The 21,826-nt window shown below is 42.7% G+C and overlaps 2 protein-coding genes across 2 annotated transcripts in view; one reads left to right on the plus strand and one right to left on the minus strand.

Moving 5' to 3' along the window:
• TRIM14 (tripartite motif containing 14) overlaps nucleotides 1-8,973 on the plus strand; it is a 25,942-nt gene extending 16,969 nt beyond the window's left edge. The window contains exons 5-6 of the mRNA XM_050945463.1: nucleotides 603-695; nucleotides 6,896-8,973. Coding sequence (XP_050801420.1) covers nucleotides 603-695; nucleotides 6,896-7,431 — 629 coding nt within the window. The 3' untranslated portion in view covers nucleotides 7,432-8,973. The remainder of the gene's footprint in view (nucleotides 1-602; nucleotides 696-6,895) is intronic.
• Nucleotides 8,914-21,826, minus strand: NANS (N-acetylneuraminate synthase). The gene is made up of 6 exons (XM_050943186.1): nucleotides 21,621-21,826; nucleotides 18,936-19,151; nucleotides 14,097-14,196; nucleotides 12,561-12,715; nucleotides 11,209-11,475; nucleotides 8,914-10,467 (listed from the first exon to the last, which is right to left on the minus strand). Exons 1-6 carry the CDS (start codon nucleotides 21,750-21,752, stop codon nucleotides 10,258-10,260), a joined length of 1,080 nt encoding a protein of 359 aa, XP_050799143.1. The 5' UTR covers nucleotides 21,753-21,826; the 3' UTR covers nucleotides 8,914-10,257.

The following is a 21,826-nucleotide window of genomic DNA, read 5'->3' on the forward strand; positions in this document are numbered from 1 at the left end:
ACCTCTGTTATATCACAGGCCACCCAGTTATCCCTGAGTTGACCCCTTTGTGAAAGATGCATTAGACAACATTGAGTCAAGTATGGCATGATCAACAGGATGGCTTCAGGAGCAGTGGGGAATCCTGGAAGGTTATTGGTGATGTAATGAAGGGATCACATCACCTTTGCACGAATCATCAACTGTCTGGCTACATTCCATTTCACAATCATCTGTATAGGGAGAATACGCTCTCTGGTGTTTTTTTTCCCCTTGATGCTTAAAAACAAGAGATTCAGTCCTGTAGCATGATTAGTGGAGTGTGTTGCATCCCGGACTCTCTAATGAGTGGCTCTGTTGTGTGTTATGCATATCCATGCGAGCAAATGGACTTAGAGTGGGAAGTAGAATTTTGTACAAAATAAACTCCCCTTCCACTAGTAAAGAGAATTTATAGTAATTGTCAGCCAATCAGCTTGGAAAAAGGGAATGTGAAAATTTGCTTTGCCCAGATTGCTGTTAGAATTTAAAGCACTTTCCCCTGCAAACTCCCCTTATAAGCAGCAGATACGTTCTTCTTGGGAAGACATTTTCTAAACAGCTTCTTTTCATTTCTGCCCTAGACATTTTCAGCAGCCTTAATGCCACTTCAAAGAAGGAGCCTGGTGCATTGCTGAAAACACGATCTACAGTTGATCGATCGTTATTTTTAAAACGTAAGTAACATTAAACCAAACTTTCCTGTGTACCCAGAACTAATAACGAAGGTCAAGATTTTCAGAAGTACCTTGAGTTTGGATGCCTCAGTTTTTGGGGACCTATCTTGAGACACCTTCAAAGGGGGATGCTCAGTACTTTTTGAAAATCAGACTCCTCTATGGTGTCTCATATCAGGAAACAAAAATTGCTGTCACTTTTGAAAATCTTGACCCAGCATTTATATTTACACCAGCAAGCATATGAACTGGCTAGTGTATCTAACGTAGCTTCTTTAGATATTTTGTATTCTGTGCACCCTCATGATAGTTGCCTTTCTTAGGGCTTGTCTACATATGAAAGTTAATCTGGAATAAGGTAGGGTGTGAATTAATTAAATTCAGCAGAGCAGCCCCACATGGAGTTTATCAGGAATAACTCCCCACGTGGACAAGACCTTTCAGAATGACATGGGTCCACCATGTGGCCTATTTGGTGTTGATTTTTTGGTGGTTCTCTCTCTCTCCCAGAATACGGAGGAACTGGGAAGCCTGTGAAGTAAATTGTTTTCTTTAATTTATTATCATCAGTAGTGTGTGTTGTGGGAATGTTCTGAGCTTTGCATTTTATCCGGAACATGGTGGGTTTTGTGGCTACTCCAATTTCAAGGCCATGAGGCAGTCACTGAGAAACAGCTGTCTCCTGCTCTTCTAAGTTTCACCCTGGTTGTTAAAAATTCCATTGTCCTTGGTGGCAGAAGGTCAGAGTAGCCTGGACCCAACCTATTTTGGACCATGAATCTCAGAAACAGAACCTTGAATCCACACTGGAGGGTCAGTGCCATATCGGGAGTGGGATGTGCTCATGCTGTCTTGTGTTGCTTACCTACTGGATGGGCTGCCATATTCTGAATCAGTGGAGCAGTCTTGGGACTGATGCCTTCATCCCAACTCTGTTGCACTGCACTAAATTAGCCTGTAAATCATGACATTGTGGATCTCTCTGGCTAACGTACATGGCCTCTGGCGAGACAGAAATGGAAGAATGGGTTTCCAGCAGCTGTTACTGTTTGGGAATCCAGCAGCAGTGGCAAAGCCTCTCTATTGAGAATGATATGCTCTTGGGTAGTTCTCTTTCCACTTGCACCACGTCTGTCTTGCCTGGGGTCAGATACTGCTGTCTGCTTTTCATCTAGACACTGATCCTGCTTAGGCACTGAATCTACTGGGAGGTGTCGCTCTGAGCATTTGAAATTAAGGATAAGCAGAGCTAGGTGTTGTTAAGCTGTGACTTGAACGCATGATTTGGGTGATTGGCATTTGGCATCTCTCTATTTCAAGAGATGTGTTTGCAGAGTCAGGAAGACAGCACTGCATCGGTTTGCATTTGCTTTGCATTTGGGAAGTTACCTTTGCAATCATAAGGGCTAGAAATACAATTTCTTGGCTACACAAAGCTGACAATGCTGGGTTGCTTGGGGAGGTGTTCAGTGCTCCACAGGCTGGTGGATTTGTAAAGTCCTAGTTACAAATAACACTGTGGATTATTAAAATTCTTCCAGTTTTATTAATAATACACTTTACCTTTCACCAGTAACGTACCAATAAACCAACAGCATTTCTCCCTTTGGAGAATGAAAACAGCCAAGCTCATTTTGTTTGTTCAAATCAATTTCAGCACTTTGCTAGAATTTTTAGCTTAACTTGCAGTGGAATGTTTGTGTGTACACACACACACACTCTCTCACTCTGATCCCATGGAAATATTTAACTGAGGATTTACATTCTTTTTAATCTCAAATTTTGAGCCCTATTTAATAATAATAGGAGATATACCTATCTCCTAGAACTGGAAGGGACCTTGGAAAGGTCAAGTCCAGCCCCCTGCCTTCACTAGCAGGACCAAGTACTGATTTTTGCCCCAATCCCTAAGTGGCTCCCTCAAGGACTGAACTCACAACCCTGGGTTTAGCAGGCCAGTGCTCAAACCACCGAGCTATATTTGACCTGACAGTATATCCCTTCAATTATTTTCTACAACTTTACAAGCTGTACCTAGAAAAAGAGTAACTGGATCCAGACTTCTCAACTGCTTCTCATTTTGAGGGCCATCATCCCTTTTAGTCCCAGAGTTACCTCCATTCTATACAAATTTGGCATCCCTTCGTCTTTTATTGCTAAAGATTACTGACCTCAGCAACGTAGACTGATTGAGCCAGAGATTCTAGAGAGAGTTATTTACACCAAGTGAAGGATTCCCCCGGCTTGTTATGTTTCCTGCAGGAGTAATTTTTTTGTCTCCGTCATCTGGTGTGTCTGTCACAAAAAGCATCCCACATTTGGGCCTTGGTTGGTAGGTCTGTGCAACTTAATGAAGCCAGTTCAGTCTCTTTTTGTCATCAGTGTTTCATCATTGGATGGCAGTAGAGACGGCCAAGAGGAATTGCAGTAGATGTATTTTTTATAACTATTTATTTATTTAGGAAGTTTTAACAGGTTTACAAATCACTGCCATGTAAATATCAGTAGCACAACAATATTGGCTATGGATCAGCTTCTTTTTCTGTTTAGAGAAACATTCAGCAACAATTAACATCCACTGCAGGCCGATACTGTTCTCTCTCTCTCTAACCAGTGTCTAAAGGAAGAACAGGGGTACAGAGCCCTCCAGGCACAGTATTCAGCAGTGGCTTCCTCTGCACTTATGCTGATAGCCCAGTGCAAACCCCTTTTCCTTTTTATTGTAGAGTGTGTTCAAGATTGGAGCTGGTTGGGAATTTTTTTGTGAAAGGTTTTTGTGGGAAAATGCTGATTCTTTGAAACCAAAACTTTTTGTGTGAATGTCTCTCGGGTTCAGGTTGGCATGGCGGGGTAGGGGAGTAGACGCCAGAATAGCCAGGTTGTTAGGGCACCTGTGTTTTGGGAGACCTGGGTTCAGGTTGCTGTCAGTTGTTGGCTCTGTGTGTGTGCTCTCTGTGTGGTGCACCAGCACTGCACAGATCACGGATGCAGCAGACCTCGATCGAACTGCCCAAGAAAACCACTGACTCCATTCATTAGCAAAGGCGCCCAGCCAGGTTTATCGTCAACGAAGCACGGGTAGTAGCACCCGGTAGATTATGGGGATATTAAGACATGTATGCCTGCGACAATGGACTTGGCTCAGTGAGCGGCAGGACTCTCCACTCCCCCTCGGCTGGACAAAGACGCTCCCTCTGTGACCCCTCTTTTATACACTGATACAAACAAGTTAGGTATTGCCCCTGTCAAGCCTGGTTCCTCACGCTGGCACTCCAAGCGCAGAAGGTGGGGGCCCGCAAGGATTCTAAACATTAATACTGGCCACTCCAGGCTTGTATTAAACTCCCAAGGTTACAGCTTCTCTCTGACCTTGGATGGGTAGATGCTGCCACCACCTAAATGCAGAACCCCTTTGAGAGCCCAGGAAGGCACACTTGGGAATTCCTTCCTGTGGGGGTACCCCCGCCCCCCAGGGAGGAATTGCTGAGAAAGAAAACAAAGGATATTAGCTGTTGCACCAGCCAATTAAACAACATAGGCACAAACCTCTTAAGGACACACAAATCCAATCCTGTTCTTAAAAGAAGTAAATTTTATTAAAAATAAAAAGAAAGAAAATACATCTGGAACTTTGGCTTTTTGCTAGGTTTAAAAAAAGATCAATTACAATGATTAAGCATCAAGATAGCTTCTTGAGGTCCAGCTTAAAGGTTACAAGCAAAACAAAAGCACCAGGAGTTAGCACAAAGGAGTCCACAAGACATAAAGAGAGAAACCTAATTGCGTCTTCCTAGACATTTCCTGATCTACTTACATATCTGTGGTTTCAAATTAGGAGTTTCTAGGTATGATCTGATGATTTTCATACCTAGCCCAAGCATTTACAGCATAGCTCCAGCCCAGTCCCTGCTCTCCGGGAGGACAACCAGACAGACAAAGGGGGAAGTTTTTTCCCAATTTGAAAAAGTTCTAGCCTTCCCATTGGCTCTTTTGGTCAGATGCCCACTCCCTTCCTTTTACTTACGGGCTTTTTTAACCTTTTACAGGTAAAGGAAGTAGAGAACAGCGACCAACAGGGATTTTATAGCTAACGGCCTGGCTGGGGGTCCATAAAAGAGAGCTCCCCCCTGCCTTAATTTATCACAGCCCCTCTGACGTAGTTACACCCTTTACCTTGTACATGTGGGTTCAATCAAAACATCTCTATCCTTCACCCTGCCACCCTGACCCCATCCAGTGTGTCCCCTTTGGGGAGTGCGTTTACACCATAGCCTTGGATCGGGGTATTCTAGTACTATCCTTCTGGAATGGGTTTAAAAGTGAACACTTAGTGCCTAGGAGTGCTTGTGTTTTTGCAATGCCAGCCCTGTTCTTGCCAAGTTCATGTATCAGATATTGAACCTGCAAGCAGGCATCTGCTTTGTAACAGGGCCTGACTTTAGTTCAGGCCTCATAGCAGGCTCCTTATACCAGACCTAATGTCTCAGGCTCTCTCTTTCTATACATTGGTCTCTCCTCTGTTTGATTAGGAGCAGGTACTTGAACCTGGGTCACCCACATCCCAGGTGAGCCCTAACCTACAAGGCTTGTACAACTGATTGTGTTCAGCCCTGTATAGAGCATAATGGAAGACACAACCCTCACCCCAAGGAATTCACTGCCTAAACAGGAAACAAACAGTTCAAACACACACATATGGGTGAATATATAAAGATCAAATCACAAAGAATCCAGTTTGTTAAAAATTCTAAGCACTTGTGTCTCTAACTATCACTCAAGGCTTTGTGGACAAAGTAATTTGCTAAGAACGTGTGGAGTGCTGCTTTGGGCGAACACCTTTAATAAGTTGTCATTTTGCTTTTTAAAGTAAGGGCCGATGAGGCTTTAACTAGGCTAGGAAAAACGTCAAAGCAGCTAACATGAGCTGGCTAAGCCCAACCTAAACTCGACCACCTTTCCTTGTCTAGACAAGGCCTAACTTTTTCACAGACAGTGTAAAAGACTTTCACTTTGGAAAACACACTGATATACATATATGTAAACACATACTTTGTACAAGGAAGTGACAAATTGGCTCTAGCCATTTGCACCTGTACTGACTGCAAATTTGAAGTAAAATACCACTAAATCAGAATGGTAGAGTATCACACCCACTTTGGACTCAGCTTGCACTGGTGTAAATAACTACATAAAGTCATTGTGGACCTGATTCTTCCAATGTGTATGTATAACTATTGTGTATGTACAAAAAAAAAATCTGTTTTCCTGTCATTATTCTTTATTACTAAGGCTGTTTGCATAAAACACAAGCTCTTGCTGTTTATTCCTCACTTAGCCATATTGTATTAGTTTCCCCTTCTATACAACTAGAAAAATTATACTTGCCCACTTTTGTAGACAGCTTTGAAATCTAGGGCCAGATCTTCAGCTGATCTAAATTCACACCCTTATTCTGGCCTTTGCTCATGAAAAGTACTGTGTAATGACTCTGTTATCACTAGTTATTACCATCAGTGCCCAAATATGTCATCACAGTATTGTCATGTGTGACACTGAAGGACAGGTGGATGTTTAAAGACCATATATCCTATTTACAAGCAAAATATCCTGATAATCTTCAGAGAGGGAGGCAGGGAGGAAAAATAATTCAGAAAATATGGCATGCAGCAGCAAAACCATTACTAATTAGAATGTTTACTTAGTTTTCCATGAGGCATCTGCAGCTATTTATTTGAGTGAAGTAGAAAAATCAGTTCTAAGAAAAATAAACTTGTCCTTAAAATCTACAGCAATAGTTAGTATTATTTTGTTATTTAAATGTACTGAATTTGGTTCTCCCTGATATCGTGTTCTCCAGTCTTATGCAAAGCAGTTTTCCTTGGTTACATTTTACTACGAATGTTTTAAACCAGTATGTAAAGAAACAGGACACTGATTTATAGTTTGTTTTTAGGACCTCTCCCTTGACAAGTTTCTTAAACTACAAGTAATCAAAAATGCAGTTTCTCTCCCCCCAACCCTGTTTTTTAGTTGCATTTTCCCAACAAAGTTACAGTCCTCTACCCCAGTCAGTTTCAGCCGTCTGATAGACTTGCCATCATTCATAAGAATCAGGCCTGACTTGTCTCAAGAGATCTCTATTAGTCACTCATGCAAGTTTCAAGTAATTACATGTAACGTACTTATGGTTTTGGTTCTAGATGCGAGATCTCCAACCCTGGAATACGATAGCCTTCATCCCAGGTTGAGTTTGTCTGAGGATCGTCTTACAGTAAGCTGCAGCTGGAGGAGGAAATTTTACCCTTCTAGCCCCCAGAGATTTGATAAATTATGGCAAGTCTTGAGCAAAGATGCTTTCTTCTCTGGGAGCCATTACTGGGAGGTGGACGTGCTTCACGCTGGACAAGGATGGTGGATTGGAGCAGCATACCCTTCCATCAAGAGACATGGAGACTCCGAAACTTGTCGACTAGGGTGGAACAGAGCATCCTGGTGTATAAAAAGGTTTGACCTTGAATATTGGGCATTTCACAAGGGAGAGAGGACCCTGATCCTGATAGATGATGTTCCAGAACGAATTGGTGTTTTCCTGGATTACGAGGCTGGCATCCTCTCGTTCTATAATGTAACGGATGGTATGGTCCACCTGCATACATTCCGCTGCAAGTTCACGGAGCCTCTTTACCCAGCACTTAGGCTATGGGAAGGTGCAATAACAATCTGCAAACTGACTTAGGAAGTGATGAGACAAAGACATGAACTGGAGCCTGCTTTTCAATTATTTGTATGTAAAACCACTTTAAAAGGAGTTATAAATTAATTCTCGCTGATTACAGCAACCATGCTGTAAAGCTTTAAAGGGTTTAGCTACAGGTACATGTCTGACTCAATACTGATCACTAACATGTGATTCTTAGTACCTAGTACAGATAAATACTCAGGTCTTTGTCAGATCAAATACTTAAGAAGATACTATTATAAATAAGTGATTTTTACACGATTGTATTTTCAAAGTGCTCTTCTGCCATTTATGAATGACACTTCAGGTTATGGAATTGTAGGAATCCTCCTCAGGGTGTCTAAAAGACTAAAGCAATTTTACACTATTTTTGTAGTGGATTGTGATTTACAAAATAGAACACAGTTCCATTTTAATTACATGATAGCCATCATAGTTTATGCAATTGACATTTGGAACAGGAGCCAGCAGTCCATTTTATTAAACTACTACCTTACCTCCAGCTGGCTGGAGAGATTACCATCTTGCATAGGTATTACTCTGAGCTTGGCTTATGTAGGATACAACTTTTAGTTTAATTTTGTTATTTCAGTTTGAATTTGGAGAACAGATCCAGTAACCGCAATCGCTCAGGGTAAAAAGCTTCATCCACTTCCAAGAACAATCAAAGGGTTGTTTTCATTGTTGCCTAAAACTCATTTCAGATTTTCCTGGAGTGAGGACTTCTATATCTACACTAACTAGCTAGTGTTATTTGGGGTCCAGTAACTAGAGCTTGACTTGAACTGATTTAAGTAGTACAGCACACTGGCCAGTGGGGGAAGCCTGTCCTACTGTTTTACAGTCAAACTTCCTGTAGCTGCCTCCTTCTCCAGAAATGCAGACTGCAGCAGGTCTGAAGGTGGCCACCTTTCACCCATATACTAGCAGGGTAGTGTGGGAGGAAGCACTATGATGCTGTACAGCCCCCATCACTCCCTATTTGGAAGTCGGAGGCATGTGGAAAAGGACCATCTCCACATTAGAGTCTAGCTACATTGTCACTTCCATTGCAGAGCTTAGGGAGCTGGGAGATATTCCTTTAATTTCTCTCTAGCTTTCACTTCCAAAGGCACTCAATTAGTGCTGCTTAACGAGGACAGTGTTTTACCACACTCACATGTAAGCAGGTTGTTGACTGTTGCTCTTAAAATTGCGTGTGCATAAGAGTGGTGGTTTGTTCTTTTCCCAAATCCGTAATACTTAAAATTCAGAAGGATTTCTTAGACTGTATCCAGAGAAGTCCTTTTTCTAGTGTAGACCCACCTGTACTGCTTTAACTACTGTATTCACTAACCTTGTGAGAGCACAGGCCTAGAAGACACCTTGGTTTCCAATGCCAGAGGCACACCTACACTAATGTTCTCATCTGTGCATGGGCTATTAAGAAAAATGCAAAGGCTAGGTCTCCTCTTTAAAATGAAATGGCAAAGTAGCAGCTTTTATTTGACAAACTTGATTTATTTTTGTTTTCAATAAAAATGTTTCTTTCAACAATCATTTAGTGCCATCTTCTATTAAGGCAAGCACCCTTCATCAACTGAAGCTCACAATCACAGTTCATACAATTTAAGCAAGAAGCTGAATGAAACAACCTCTTCCCATCTTAAATGAATAGCCATACAGTCTCCTGGCACTGCAGTAGTACGTTTAAAATAAACATTAAGCAGCCCACAGCTCTGCTTATGTTGTCAGGGTGTCCCAGATACCTAAAGTCATAAAGGCAGAACGTTCTATCACCATCACTGATAAAAATGATTTCTGCTATCAGTTAATTAAAATGAATTCTAATAGGGTATTGCTTCAGTTATTACAGTCATTGAAGAGTGTGTGACCTGCAGCCCACAGCTGCCATTTCTTCTAGCCTATAACCCTGCTTCCTTCATGCAGGAACAAAGCAGCAGCAATTAGTAAGTGCACAAGTTGGCGAGACGCATGGGCTGCTGCAGCAGGAGGCTGCAATTCTCACTGTAAAGGAGATGATGGGGTGGCGACAGACCAAAGGGCAGAAAGGTGGCAGGGAGACACAAAGGAGTTGTCACCGTGGAGCAGAGATGCTGGATGTAGGATGATACCAGGGTTTAAAAGAGAACTAGATACATTCATGGAGGTTAAGTCCATGAATGGCTATTAGCCAGGATGGGTAAGGAATGGTGTCCCTAGCCTCTGCCAGTCAGAGGGTGGAGATGGATGGCAGGAGAGAGTTCACATCATCATTACCTGTTAGGTTCACCTTCAGTCTGGCCATTCTTATGTAATCCAGTCTCTAGCATCAGATGATCTGATTGAAAGGTGTTTATAAGAAAAAAAATGGCCACCAGGAATATTTACTGCATAATTGTCTAATGAGAGAAGTTTCTGCTAGGATAGTGCAACTGAGATTGGTATGCGCATATTGACAGCTTAGATCTAGATCATCCCAAAAGGAACCTGTACTTACTGTTCACTGAAATAAACCCACACACATCTTCTCACCCAGCTAACCATTACTGTGATATCCTGTCAATGAGCAGCAAACAAGACACTTCTGAACGGGCTCTTTGGTGATGTTGAAGATTATATCCTTTTTTAACGCAATATTACACAACTTTAATAAAACTGGGTTCATAATTTCATGTGAGTTCGCAGAAAATATTCTTGCCAACATGAAATAGAAATTCTGTTCAGATTCTCATACCTAAATCCCTTCATTTTTAATCTACCATGCTATTAATTCCAAAGAGTATGGCTGCAGTATTGTACTGCACAGCATGTTATGAATAATACAGATGTGAATGCTTACATTTAGCATTTCACTTTTTTAACATGATTTTCTATTGCATCCTCAGTGATTGTTTCATCTTCTTCAATGTTTATTTTGACCTTTTTGCCAACCAGATCAAAAATTTCTTCTGGGAGGTATCCTTTAGGTTCTCCTACCTTCACTGTGAGCATGTCAAGAGTCAGCACCGTACCTTCAGGTATAGTCACTTTTGCCACCACAGACTTCCCCAGCTACAGAAATACCAACAGAAGAGGGTTAGTTTATTGAACCAAGTCCATTCTAATTCATAAAGTATCAAGGACAAGCGAAAGATTGAAAATCAGGTCTTTCTTACCAGCTGCAAAGTAAACTCACTGACTTTCCTCTCCCCTGTCTGCTCTACTTTGAAATGCACTCACTTCAAATCAGTTTAGTGAAAATGTTTTAGTATGGAAATCTTCACTGTAAATACAGCTGAATGCCACATTGTATTGAGGGCACAGGTGTCATCCAAATCCTTTCAGAAGTGTGAATGACGGGGGTGGTTCTAGTTACAGTGAAGAGAGCCTCCTGCCTTCCCCAAGACTGGTCAGGTTACTAGAAGAGAAGAGGTCTATGAATGCCTAAGGCTCTAGCCTGACTACCAGAGGGCACTGTCACCAACCTTTGGTTAAGTGGAGCTGCACTGCACTTGCCCACCTTGGCAAGATTGTCAGCAGAAATAGTTATATGCTGACAAAACTAATGAATGAATTATACGCGGTAGTAAGTCTGCTAAGAAAAACTCTGCAGCATTAGCAGTGTCTACACATGAATGCTGTTGCTGCCATCAAGGGTTTGGGATGGGAAGGCAGAAGGAAATATATTAATGGGAGTAGAAGAGGATCTGCAGTTACAGTTTGCAAGTTGCTTCTCCTACATACTAAACCAAGAACAATTAGTTTTCAGTCTAGTTGGCCTTTAGCTACATGTGAATTCAAAAGGAAAGTTACCTTTTCATTACAGGCCATTTCACAGGGCAAGAGCTGTTTGACTGGAGACCCCATTGCTCTTTCCACCAGACGGATTGTTCTCACTAATTCTGCCAGTTCATTCGGCTCCAGGGATGCCTGGTGATCATTTCCTTTCCATGTTTTGTCCAAAGTCACATGGCGTTCCAATACTTTAGCACCCATAGCAACTGCTGCTACTGAAATGGCTATGCCAGTCTCATGTCCAGAATAGCCAATGGGGATATCTGGAAAGGCTGACTGATAAGCCTGAATGACAACAAAGTTGATCTGAATTATAAGGATATCAATTCCAGAGTCACAGAGAGCAAATGTAACAATGACTGTTAAGTGAATATACAGACGACTAGTGTCATAAAACAAATGGTTGGCTGTTTAACAGGTAAATCCTGCTTTCAGCTAACACAAACTGGCTGCGCTGCACTACTGACTAGCCTGATTTTGTTTAAGGGGTTCACTGGGACAAGCAGCATGAGTAAGGAAGGGTAGGCTCCTTGTACCTTAAAACTTCTTTGGTGTTTTTCCTAGTTAATTTGTATCCATCAGCACCTAAACCCCAAAGATAGTGGGTTACACTAATAATGTTTCTCTGTTCCCATCCAAAAGTCAACTGGACTGAACCAATTTAAAAATGTCTATAAAATCCTTTGGATACAGATTAACTTTAAAATAAAGCACCACATGTAACATTGCAGCCGAGGATACTTCAGACCTGATCCTAAAAGTGCTTATATTTGCACAAGTGAGTAGTCGCACTGAAAACAATGCCACTCATGTGCATTTAGTTAAGCATGCGCTTAAATATTTTGCACAGTTTTGCAAACAAACATTTTTTTCTTACTGCAGTATCCTTAGTAATCACAAATATCCATGTGCCTACTACCAACAGGAGCATACTGCCTCAGGGCATGGATGCATTTTAGTCATGTTCCTGCTTTTCATTGGAAATATTTTTAATTAGAAGTTTTCTGACCTGACCTACTATCTAATCTAGGTTCTTAATGTCTGATTGCCTACACATTTTTGTCTTATGCCACGTTAGAGTGCAGGCACAAGATAATATTTCCATGCACATTTCACACCCAGCACTATTTAAGTGTGCATGTGTCGACTGGTAATAACTAAATCAAATTCCTTGATGCCAAATTTTGCCGATCAGGGCTCCAGCAGAATATTTTACTTTGACCCTTAGAGGAACTAGAAAAACATGACATTTCTGCCCCCTTAGCAGCAAATACCAGCATCACCAAGATCTAGAAATCTAAGTAAAAGTGCATTATTTCATCTGTGCCTTGCCTTCCCTATACGTTGTGTATTACATATGATTCACTGACCGTTATCACACGGAGGTTGACATCTTCAGGCTGAAGAGGGTAAGCACTGGTGCACTGGAGAAAGCAGAAGTTGGGATTGATCGGTTTCACAAGCTGATAAACCTTGTGCATCGTGTCCATTGACTGCATCCCACTGGAAATTACCATTGGACGACCTAGCCGGTAAAACAAACAGGGTCATTTTTCTCCCAAGGCTTCATGACTTAAGGTTAATCTATATATGAAAGTTGATTGGTTTAACATAAAATGTGAATTTAAACAGATTTGGTTAAACCAGTGCAAAATGTTGACTATCGCTATTTCAGTGCAAGAGTAGCTTATTTTGATGTAGCTGAAACTTGTTCCAAACTGATTTAAGCTAAAACAATATAAGGCTGGTTAAACTAAACTAAGTGTATCCACACAGCCTTTTGCACCAGTTTAACTAAATCAGTTTAAAAAAAAAAATCACACCTTTAGTTAAACCAGAGTAACTGTGGGTGTAGACAATCCCTTAGACGGCATAGCTGCTAGATCACAACACCTAAGCATTTCTCAAGGATTTCATTTTGCTGTCTGAAATTAGTTAAACTAGAAAATGTTATGCCAGCAACAAAAACACCATGTCTGTTTTTCACTTAATGCTAAAATACACTGCAAGCAATTGCATTCTATTTAAAGATGCATTACGTTAAGTGTGCCTGATTGCTAACACTGATGCTGTGACAGGTTGGGGGGATGTCTGTGTTAAATTGCTAACCCCATTTTGTTTCACGGGCTCTAAGCCAAGAGGGCAGAAAGCAGGGAGGAAGCTGGAACCCAGAACACTCCTAGCTAAAGGACGTGGGAAAAAGAGGAACAGAGACTGTTTTAAAACAGGGGAGCTTCTCTAAGAAAGGGGCCAGACTATAGAGACATACAAGAAAACCAGGCTAAAGAGGTAGGACAGGCTGACTAGCCTATGGATGCTGATCACACCCAGGACTCATAGGATGGGGGGCACTGCATTTAGGACTGTTTGTTATTTTCTAAAGATCTATATCTCTCTACTGTCCTTTAAGAGTAAATTGTTTGTGATTAAGAAATCCCGTTGTTATGCCAGTGTTCCTTGCTTTCCTGCCATGCTGTCACTTAAGGGGTTAATAAAGAAGCTCAGTGCAGCACTTGGATGGAACATGTCCAAGCAACTGGGGCTTGGGAGAGCTAGATCACTGGTTTTGGGGTCTAACATGGCTGGACTGCAGGGTCCCGCTGCCCAAGGATATTAGACATGCACTCTACACCTGGGAGTGTGCTTGAGAAACCCAGAGCTAGAACCAGGGGCATAGAAGTATGTGGGATCCAGCAGTTGGATTCGTGCATAACAGACTGGTGGTCCATTCAGAGAGAGAGATTGGGCCAAGCTGTAACAGACCATATCTAAAGGAATTCACAAAGAGACATAACTTGAAATTGAGAAGTTAATGAAACTTTCAGATGGTTGTCTCAAGTGGGAGGGAAATGGCTGGGACCCAGTGATGGTTAATAAAACAGTCAAAAATAAAACCATTCATTCACCTTTCTTTGCTGTTTTTTCCAAATATGGAAAATTGTTAGTGTCCCCTGATCCTACTTTAAAAAATGGAACATCCAGTTCATGCAGAAACTCGACCGCCATCTATGAAAAGAGAACACTTTTTTTAAATTCCTAAAATTACCAGTCCCCCTCCTACTCAACATTAACAAAGAATCACCCACAGTGGATAACTGAGACCTTCTTTTCCATAAGAAAGACTAGGAAATTGTAACAAAAGTATTTGAAGTTCAAGGCCATGCACACACATACTTCAATGATCACATCACTTCCCACTCCCAGATCAGAGACAACATAGTGAATGCATGGGGCCAAATTTTGCAGACTAACCCTGTGAAACCCCAAACAGCACTGAATTTGGCCCAAGAAGTTTAGTCTAGCAAGATTAAGTATAGTGTCTACGGTGTGACTGAATTTACTGGTCAGGAAATGTGCTCGATAGATAGCGCTAGAGACTGATATCTGCTGTCCGTGAATTGCTTTGAGATCCTTAGTGCTATATCAAAGTATCCATGTTGCTATCCAAAGAATGAGCAGCAAAATCACTAACTTCACTACACAGATTTGCCCATGTGCTTCCACCATGAACTGAAGGCCCCACCTCTAGGCATCGCAGAGTAGTGCAGCTTCCAGGTGTTTTTAATCTTTGGCCTCTCTCACCTGGTGTTAATCAGATTCAGCTGAGCTGGTGATTTTTCTTTCAGGTGGTAGTGTAGTCAAGATATGGGGGAGTGGGGATAATATCTTTTGTTGGTGAAAGAGACAAGCTTTTGAGCTTACACAGAGCTCTTCTTCAGGTCTGGGAAAGGCACTCAGTGTGTCACAGCTGAATACAAGGTGGAAACATTATTTTAGCATATGTAGTTAACATATTGTAAGAGACTGTTAAGGTGAAGTGGCCAGTTAACACTTCCACAGTCATAAGACAAAGAAGAGTTAGTGGGTTACAGGTTGTTGTAGTAATAAAGACACTGGGATTTTTTGACTTAAGTCCATGATTTTTAGTGTCTAACAAAGTTATGAATTTAAGCTCTTAGGCATGTCTTTTGAAGGTATTAGGCACGTTCCCTTTGAGGATGAGGCCTGAGAGATCAGATATGAAGTGATCATTTTGTGAAAAGTGTTCACCCAGAGGTAATATGGTGTTTTTGACTTATTTTTCTGTGTGAATTCATTGCAGAGCATAGTGATTGTCCGGTTTCACCCACATAGTTGTTACAGGGGAATTTAGTGCACTGGATGAGATATAACACACGTCGTGATAGGCATGTGTAGGACCCAAGAATTTTGAATGGTGTGCTGTGGGGGGATATTGATCATCATAGCAGTAGAGATATGTCTACAGGTTTTGCACCTGTTGTTATGGAGAGGGTCTGGGTCCCTCTTTGAGTTTGTGTGTCTTGGTTTATGGGGAGCTTGCTGGTGAGTTTTGTGACCTTTGTCCACTAGGAATGGACTGAGATCAACTCATTTCACTCATCAAATGGTAACAACTTTCAGCCAGCGCTGGATTTGAATCAATGACCCAAAAAGGTGAAAGGTATCACCAACCTTCTGAACCAGTGACCAACTCCTCTCTTAGGACTTTGTTTTCTGGAGGCCCAGATGTAAACTACCAGGTGGATGCTTTTATTTATAGAATGCTTTCATTCTAAAGACAGGGGATCCCCTCTACCCCCTAATTTTTAAATAAAAAAAAGTCAGAATAGAAAATGTTACAAGTCTCAAAATTATTGAGAGGTTCTATAATTGTATAGAAGAGCTGTTTATTCGGTAGTTAGAGGATGGCAAAAGAAAAAATTATTCATATTATGGGGGAAATTACTTCAGAACTGTTAAGTGGCCTCTGGAAAAAATGTTGCCACCCTAAATAGGAAGATACTTCTACTTTTATAAATGCAACTAAGAAGATAAATATAAAGCTGTACCAGAACACGTGAAATATCAACAGCTTCTCGAAATGTTAAATATACTCAACCCTCTTCTAAAAGCATACATGCTGCAGACAAAATAATTCAGGTATTATCAGAGATCATGCAATGACTGCCATTACAATTGTAATTGGCCTCTTTAAGTAGAGGAGTCAACTGGAGGAATTAAAAATAAAACCATTAATCAGCAGAGCTGTTACAAAACTCCTCCATGCTTGCTCTGTTTTGGGAAGACATTAGAATAGCTATACAACTTTGTCAATGCTGGAAAGGACAGCAAATTCTGCAACTAATTCATTGTAGTTACGGCGTTTATTTAGAGGTTAAGGCCCACATCCCCAAAAGGTATTTAGTCACCAAACTTGCACTGAAATTAACAGGAGTTAGGTGCCTAAATATCTTTCAGGATCTGGGTCTAGGATTTCTGCCAGAAAGAGGAAAGACAAAAGCAACTGTGATCTATTCTAATTTGCCCTGCCTCTATGATGCTAAATCAAATTTCTTGTGCTTATGCTGTTGTGGATCTTCATAATTATTTGAACTAAATAAACAAATTAGATTTGTGGCCCCCCATTACCATTGTAAGGGCTTGGGGAATAATAACAATATATAATAATTGGAGATATACCTATCTCCTAGAGCTGGAAGAGACCTTGAAAGGTCATCAAGTCCAGCCCCCTGCCTTCACAAGCAGGACCAAGTACTGATTTTAGCCCCTGATCCCTAAGTGGCCCCCTCAAGGATTGAACTCACAACCCTGGGTTTAGCAGGCCAGTGCTCAAACCACTGAGCTATCGCTCCCCCCAGAGAATACACAAGAGATATGGAGCCCAACCCTTCTTAAGCATAACAGCTATTTTCTAACTCTGTGCTCATTTTCTAAAAATATATGTTCTAAAAATTATTTGTGGGAAATTCTATGATCTGTGTTACTCAGGAGATCAGACTACATGATCACAATAGTCCCTTCTGGCCTTGGAATCTGTGAATCATTTCTTATGAAAAGTTGGCAAGTCGTATGGGAGAGATTCAAGGAACGGGAAATAACCTTGAATGACGCACACGGTACACACAGTGGTTCACTGGGACTCTGTTTTGTCTTCACTAAAAATTGGAACATAGAGTAAATAAAGGAGTCACTCACTTCCTTTCTATTTACTTTACATTAATTAAAATTTCTTCCTCATATCATTAAAAACTTAACTCTACGTCTTCTACAGCACAAAATTCCATTTAGTTATGTTCAGCTTATATTACTAATTGAAAAAAATTATTTCACGGCATGAAGCATTTACAATGAAAACACATTAGTCATGATGAGACCTGCAGGCAGCTTCTTAGGCAAATATATTATGCATTTTCAGGGGCCAATATTGTCAATTAAATTAGGATGGCTGCCTCAGTCACAAGACATCAGTATCCAAAGTAAAAAAGGAAATAATCTTGGAAGGTGCTAAGCAACTTCAGCTAGCCATTGGGAGTTGAAGTGGCTTGGCCCTTCATGATAAGCGTTTCACACTTCGTAGATCAAACACCAAAGAATGAAAGGTGGGGTTTTCGAAAGTCTCTCTTCAAAAAATTCCACTTTAAAATCCCGGATGTAAGAGCACATGGGGGATTGTTAATGTAAAAGTTCAATATCCATTATTTAGCAAGCCTCCTTGACTTGAAGGCAGCATGAAGAGACCCACAGCAGTACTTATGCTCATCTGTTTCTAACCAAAATTGAAAAAGCAAAGTAATCCTTGAACTTTATCTGGTACTTCCACTGAAAATAAGACTGTATCTGTCAAATTTTCCAGTTAACAGACTTCAGCTATACCTCATGTTCAAAGGATTATGTTAACATCAAGATTATGTAGTTGCTGAGGTCCGTTATGCACAACAGCTGAGGATTACAGAGGGCTTTTTTTATTTCTTTATACACAAACACACCTTTGATGGAAGCAGTATGAATTATAGGCTTCGTGGAGAAAATGTGTTTATAGGAGAGGACTTGAAGGTAGAGTGGCTGAGAGACCGTCAGACAGGATCAGGGTGTTTCAGGAGGAGGGAGTTGGATGGAAGGATTCCTGACCAAAGAGTAGGAGAAGACAACAAAAGGGACCATTAGTTTTGTGGTTTGGGTCAAGGAAAGGGGGCATGGTGGGTAGCAAACAGAAAATTGCAAAATAGCAGCAGGAGCTCAGATGAGAAGGGCTTTGACAGGAAAGGAATTTGATGCAAAGTGAAGGCTGAAGAAACCTGAAAGGAGGTGCTGACCATAGAGATGGTAACATGTAATATGGGAGAGTTGCCAAACTCTGTTGTAACCAGGTTTAAACTGATAAAGAGCAAGTTATTCAGAGTTCTGGATGAGGCCTTTTCTTTAATTTGCTCCACTGTGCGTAGGCACTTCAGCATATTAGAAAATGTATTTGGGGGACACTGGGTAGGAAACATGCAACTGTAATTGGGGGCTAGTCTACACCGGCAACACTAAAGTGCTGCCGCAGCAGTGCTTTAACATGGCTTGTGTAATGATGGCAAAGCGCTAGGAGAGAGCTCTTCCAGCGCTCTAAAAACCCACCTCCACGAGAGGTGCGGCTCCCAGCGCTGATGCACTGTTTACACTGGCGCTTCTAGAGCGCTGAAACTGGCTGCGCTCAAGGGGATGTTTTTTCATACCCCGAGAGAGAAAGTTGCAGCGCTGTAAAGTGCCAGTGTAGACAAGCCCTGACACACAATGGGACTGATTAAAGACAAAAGTTATACATTGGCTCTAGTTTTCATTTGTTTTGTAATTTAGAGTCTAGATCCTTGATGTTAGTTTTACATATGAATTATACAACACTACAACTGTATTAATGCAAGAATTGCATTTTGCTTTCTGTACCATTACAGCTCATGTACCTCATCCATGCCAGAGGCTGTGAAGTAGATGCCTATCTCCTTTGCATACTTCTGTAGCTCTCGATACTGGTCATGACTGAACTCCAGGTGGCGCTTGTGCTCTCCATAAGTCTTTCCCCAGGAGTGTTTGGAGGTATAGGGCCTCTCCAGGGCTTTCTTGTTAAATTTGTGCTCCAGTTCACTCTTCTGGAACTTGGCACAGTCTGCTCCACACTCCTGCAAGACATATCATCATCTCAGAATCTGCACAAGACAGGTGCCACTGAATCTACAGTTTGTAAGTACTGCTGAAAAGAAATACATAGAACTCAAGTAACAGTCTGGCTAACATTCTCATACGTGAAAATAAGACTGAAAATAACAGTGTCTTCCTATCTTTGACAGAACTAACGTAAGTAATTGTGTGAGGGTGTCCATAAAAATAATTTAGGATCGCATGCAACAAAGACAAACATTTTTTAAAACCATGTATGTGTACTGACAGCTAATCACATCAATTATTTCCTTACTGAACATCAGCTTTAATAAGGAAAACACTGATCCTCTATAGACATACTATATAATATAAATAAACTGTCAAACTACTAATGTAACTTTGTAATTTTAACAAGATTTCCAATTATATCAAGTTCCAATGATTCTGGAAGGAAAAATAAAACCCATCTGGGGATTTATTAGCTTGGATTTGCTCAATCTAACCTTTATTGTAAATGTGGACTCTAAAACCAGTATATAGGATTTACATAAGGTCAAGCGTCCAAATAAATTCTGCTCGTATTTCTCCCCCAAGTTCAGCCTGCTAATCTCTAATAGCTGCTGTTATAGGTACTGAAGTCAAGGAAATTTCTGAGGTTGACTGTAGGTCAACCTTTAAAGAAAAAAATATATATAAAGTAACCCAACTCCACTGAGTTCAACATCAAGAGAGAAAGAACAGCTGGTAAATCACAGGGGTTCACCTCACTAAAGAGTGCTGTTTGGAAGTTCAGCTAAAATAATATAAGTCAAAAGTTGCTGTGCCAAGTGGACAGCAATCATTCATACACTAACATATATAGTATAGGGAGATAGACCTTTTTCAGTTTCTTATAAGATTTTTTACAATCTCTTGCTTTATTAGCTAAAATCTGACACATTTGTTCAATCCCTGATTAATTTTTTTTAAGTTGGGAAAATGGTTCAGATGTTTTCAGTTGCAGATAGTGGAGGAAATGAGCTATTTTTCTATTTAAGAATGCAGCTTTAAAAAAAACAGCTCTGGCATCTCAGTGGGAGATGAAAAACTTAAAATTTGACAGGGACATAGTGGCAAATGTGCCTTTCATGGATACTTTTATTAGAATTACAAATGGCTCCACACATGTATTCAGTCATATGGTGAATGAGGCAGGATCTTGCATAAACAGTATGTGATCCCTGGTAGGTTAACTGGGCCACTTCCTGCTTTTGAGCTAACTTTAGTGTTCCTGTAACACAGCTTTAGATAAATCTCTTTCAATGTGACACATCACCAGCTGAGAGACGACTATTGTCCTGCCTCTAATCTTGTGGGGCACCTTGGCCAGCTCAGAGCTCCACTGTGCCAACCCTCTCACTGACCTGCACTCCCCGGGCTCCCTGATCCCTGTAGAGGGTACACGGGAAGGCAGTGATGCTTTTGGGGAGCGGTGCTGAAATTCACTGCTTGCAGGGAGCAGTGACTAGGACACCTCATCCCCTTGCAGGGCTTCTGGGGTCATCCCTGCCCCTAACACCACTGCTCCCTGATAGACCTTTCAACACAGCATCCCTGCCCCACTCCTCTCCCCGCACCCCTAGAGTCCCCAGCAGCCTAGCTCCTCTCCAAGCACTCCTGCTCCTCTACAGAGTCCTCCCCCAAGTGCCCTTCAACCCCACTCACTTCCCCCAGGGTCCCTGCTCCCCAGACCCCTCCTCCCAGCACCCTCCAACCCCCACCCACTCCCCACAGACCCCCTCCCCCCAGCACCCTCCAACCCCCACTCACTCCCTCCCAGCGCCCTCCAACCCCCACTCACTCCCCTCAGCTCCCCAGACCCCTCCCCCCAGCGCCCTCCAACCCCCACTCACTCCCCACAGACCCCTCCTCCCAGCACCCTCCAACCCCCACTCACTCCCCACAGACCCCTCCTCCCAGCACCCTCCGACCCCCACTCACTCCCCACAGACCCCTCCTCCCAGCACCCTCCAACCCCCACCCACTCCCCACAGACCCCTCCTCCCAGCACCCTCCAACCCCCACCCACTCCCCACAGACCCTCTCCCCCCAGCACCCTCCGACCCCCACTCACTCCCCCCCAGTGCCCTCCAGCCCCCACTCACTCCCCCCAGCTCCCCAGACCCCTCCCCCCCAGTGTCCTCCAACCCCCACCCACTCCCCACAGACCCTCTCCCCCCAGCACCCTCCGACCCCCACTCACTCCCCCCCAGTGTCCTCCAACCCCCACTCACTCCCCCCAGCTCCCCAGACCCCTGCCCCCAGCACTCTCCAACCCCCACCCAGTCCCCACAGACCCCTCGCCCCTATAGACCCCTCCCCCTACAGGAGCCCCGCCCCTAGAGCTCCCGCAGCCCGTCCCCCACAGAGACCCCGCCCCCTAGTTCCTCCTTCCCCCTCAGCAGAGCCCGGGTCCGGTCGGTCCGGGGCCCCGCCTCGGCCGCGCGCACCTTGACCATGCGGATCATCTGCTTGGCGACGGCGAGGTCCCCCTGGTGGTTCTGGCCGATCTCGGCGACGATGAAGCAGGGCTGGGCCCCCCCGACCCGCCGGCCCGGGCACAGCTCGAACTCCAGCGGCATCGCGGCGAGCGAGCGCGAGCCCCGAGAACAACGGCCGCCAACGGCTACTGCCCCAGCCCGGCGCGCCCCCACCG

This window comes from Gopherus flavomarginatus, chromosome 3, assembly GCF_025201925.1.
Source record: "Gopherus flavomarginatus isolate rGopFla2 chromosome 3, rGopFla2.mat.asm, whole genome shotgun sequence".
In the NCBI taxonomy this organism is placed as follows: domain Eukaryota; kingdom Metazoa; phylum Chordata; order Testudines; family Testudinidae; genus Gopherus; species Gopherus flavomarginatus.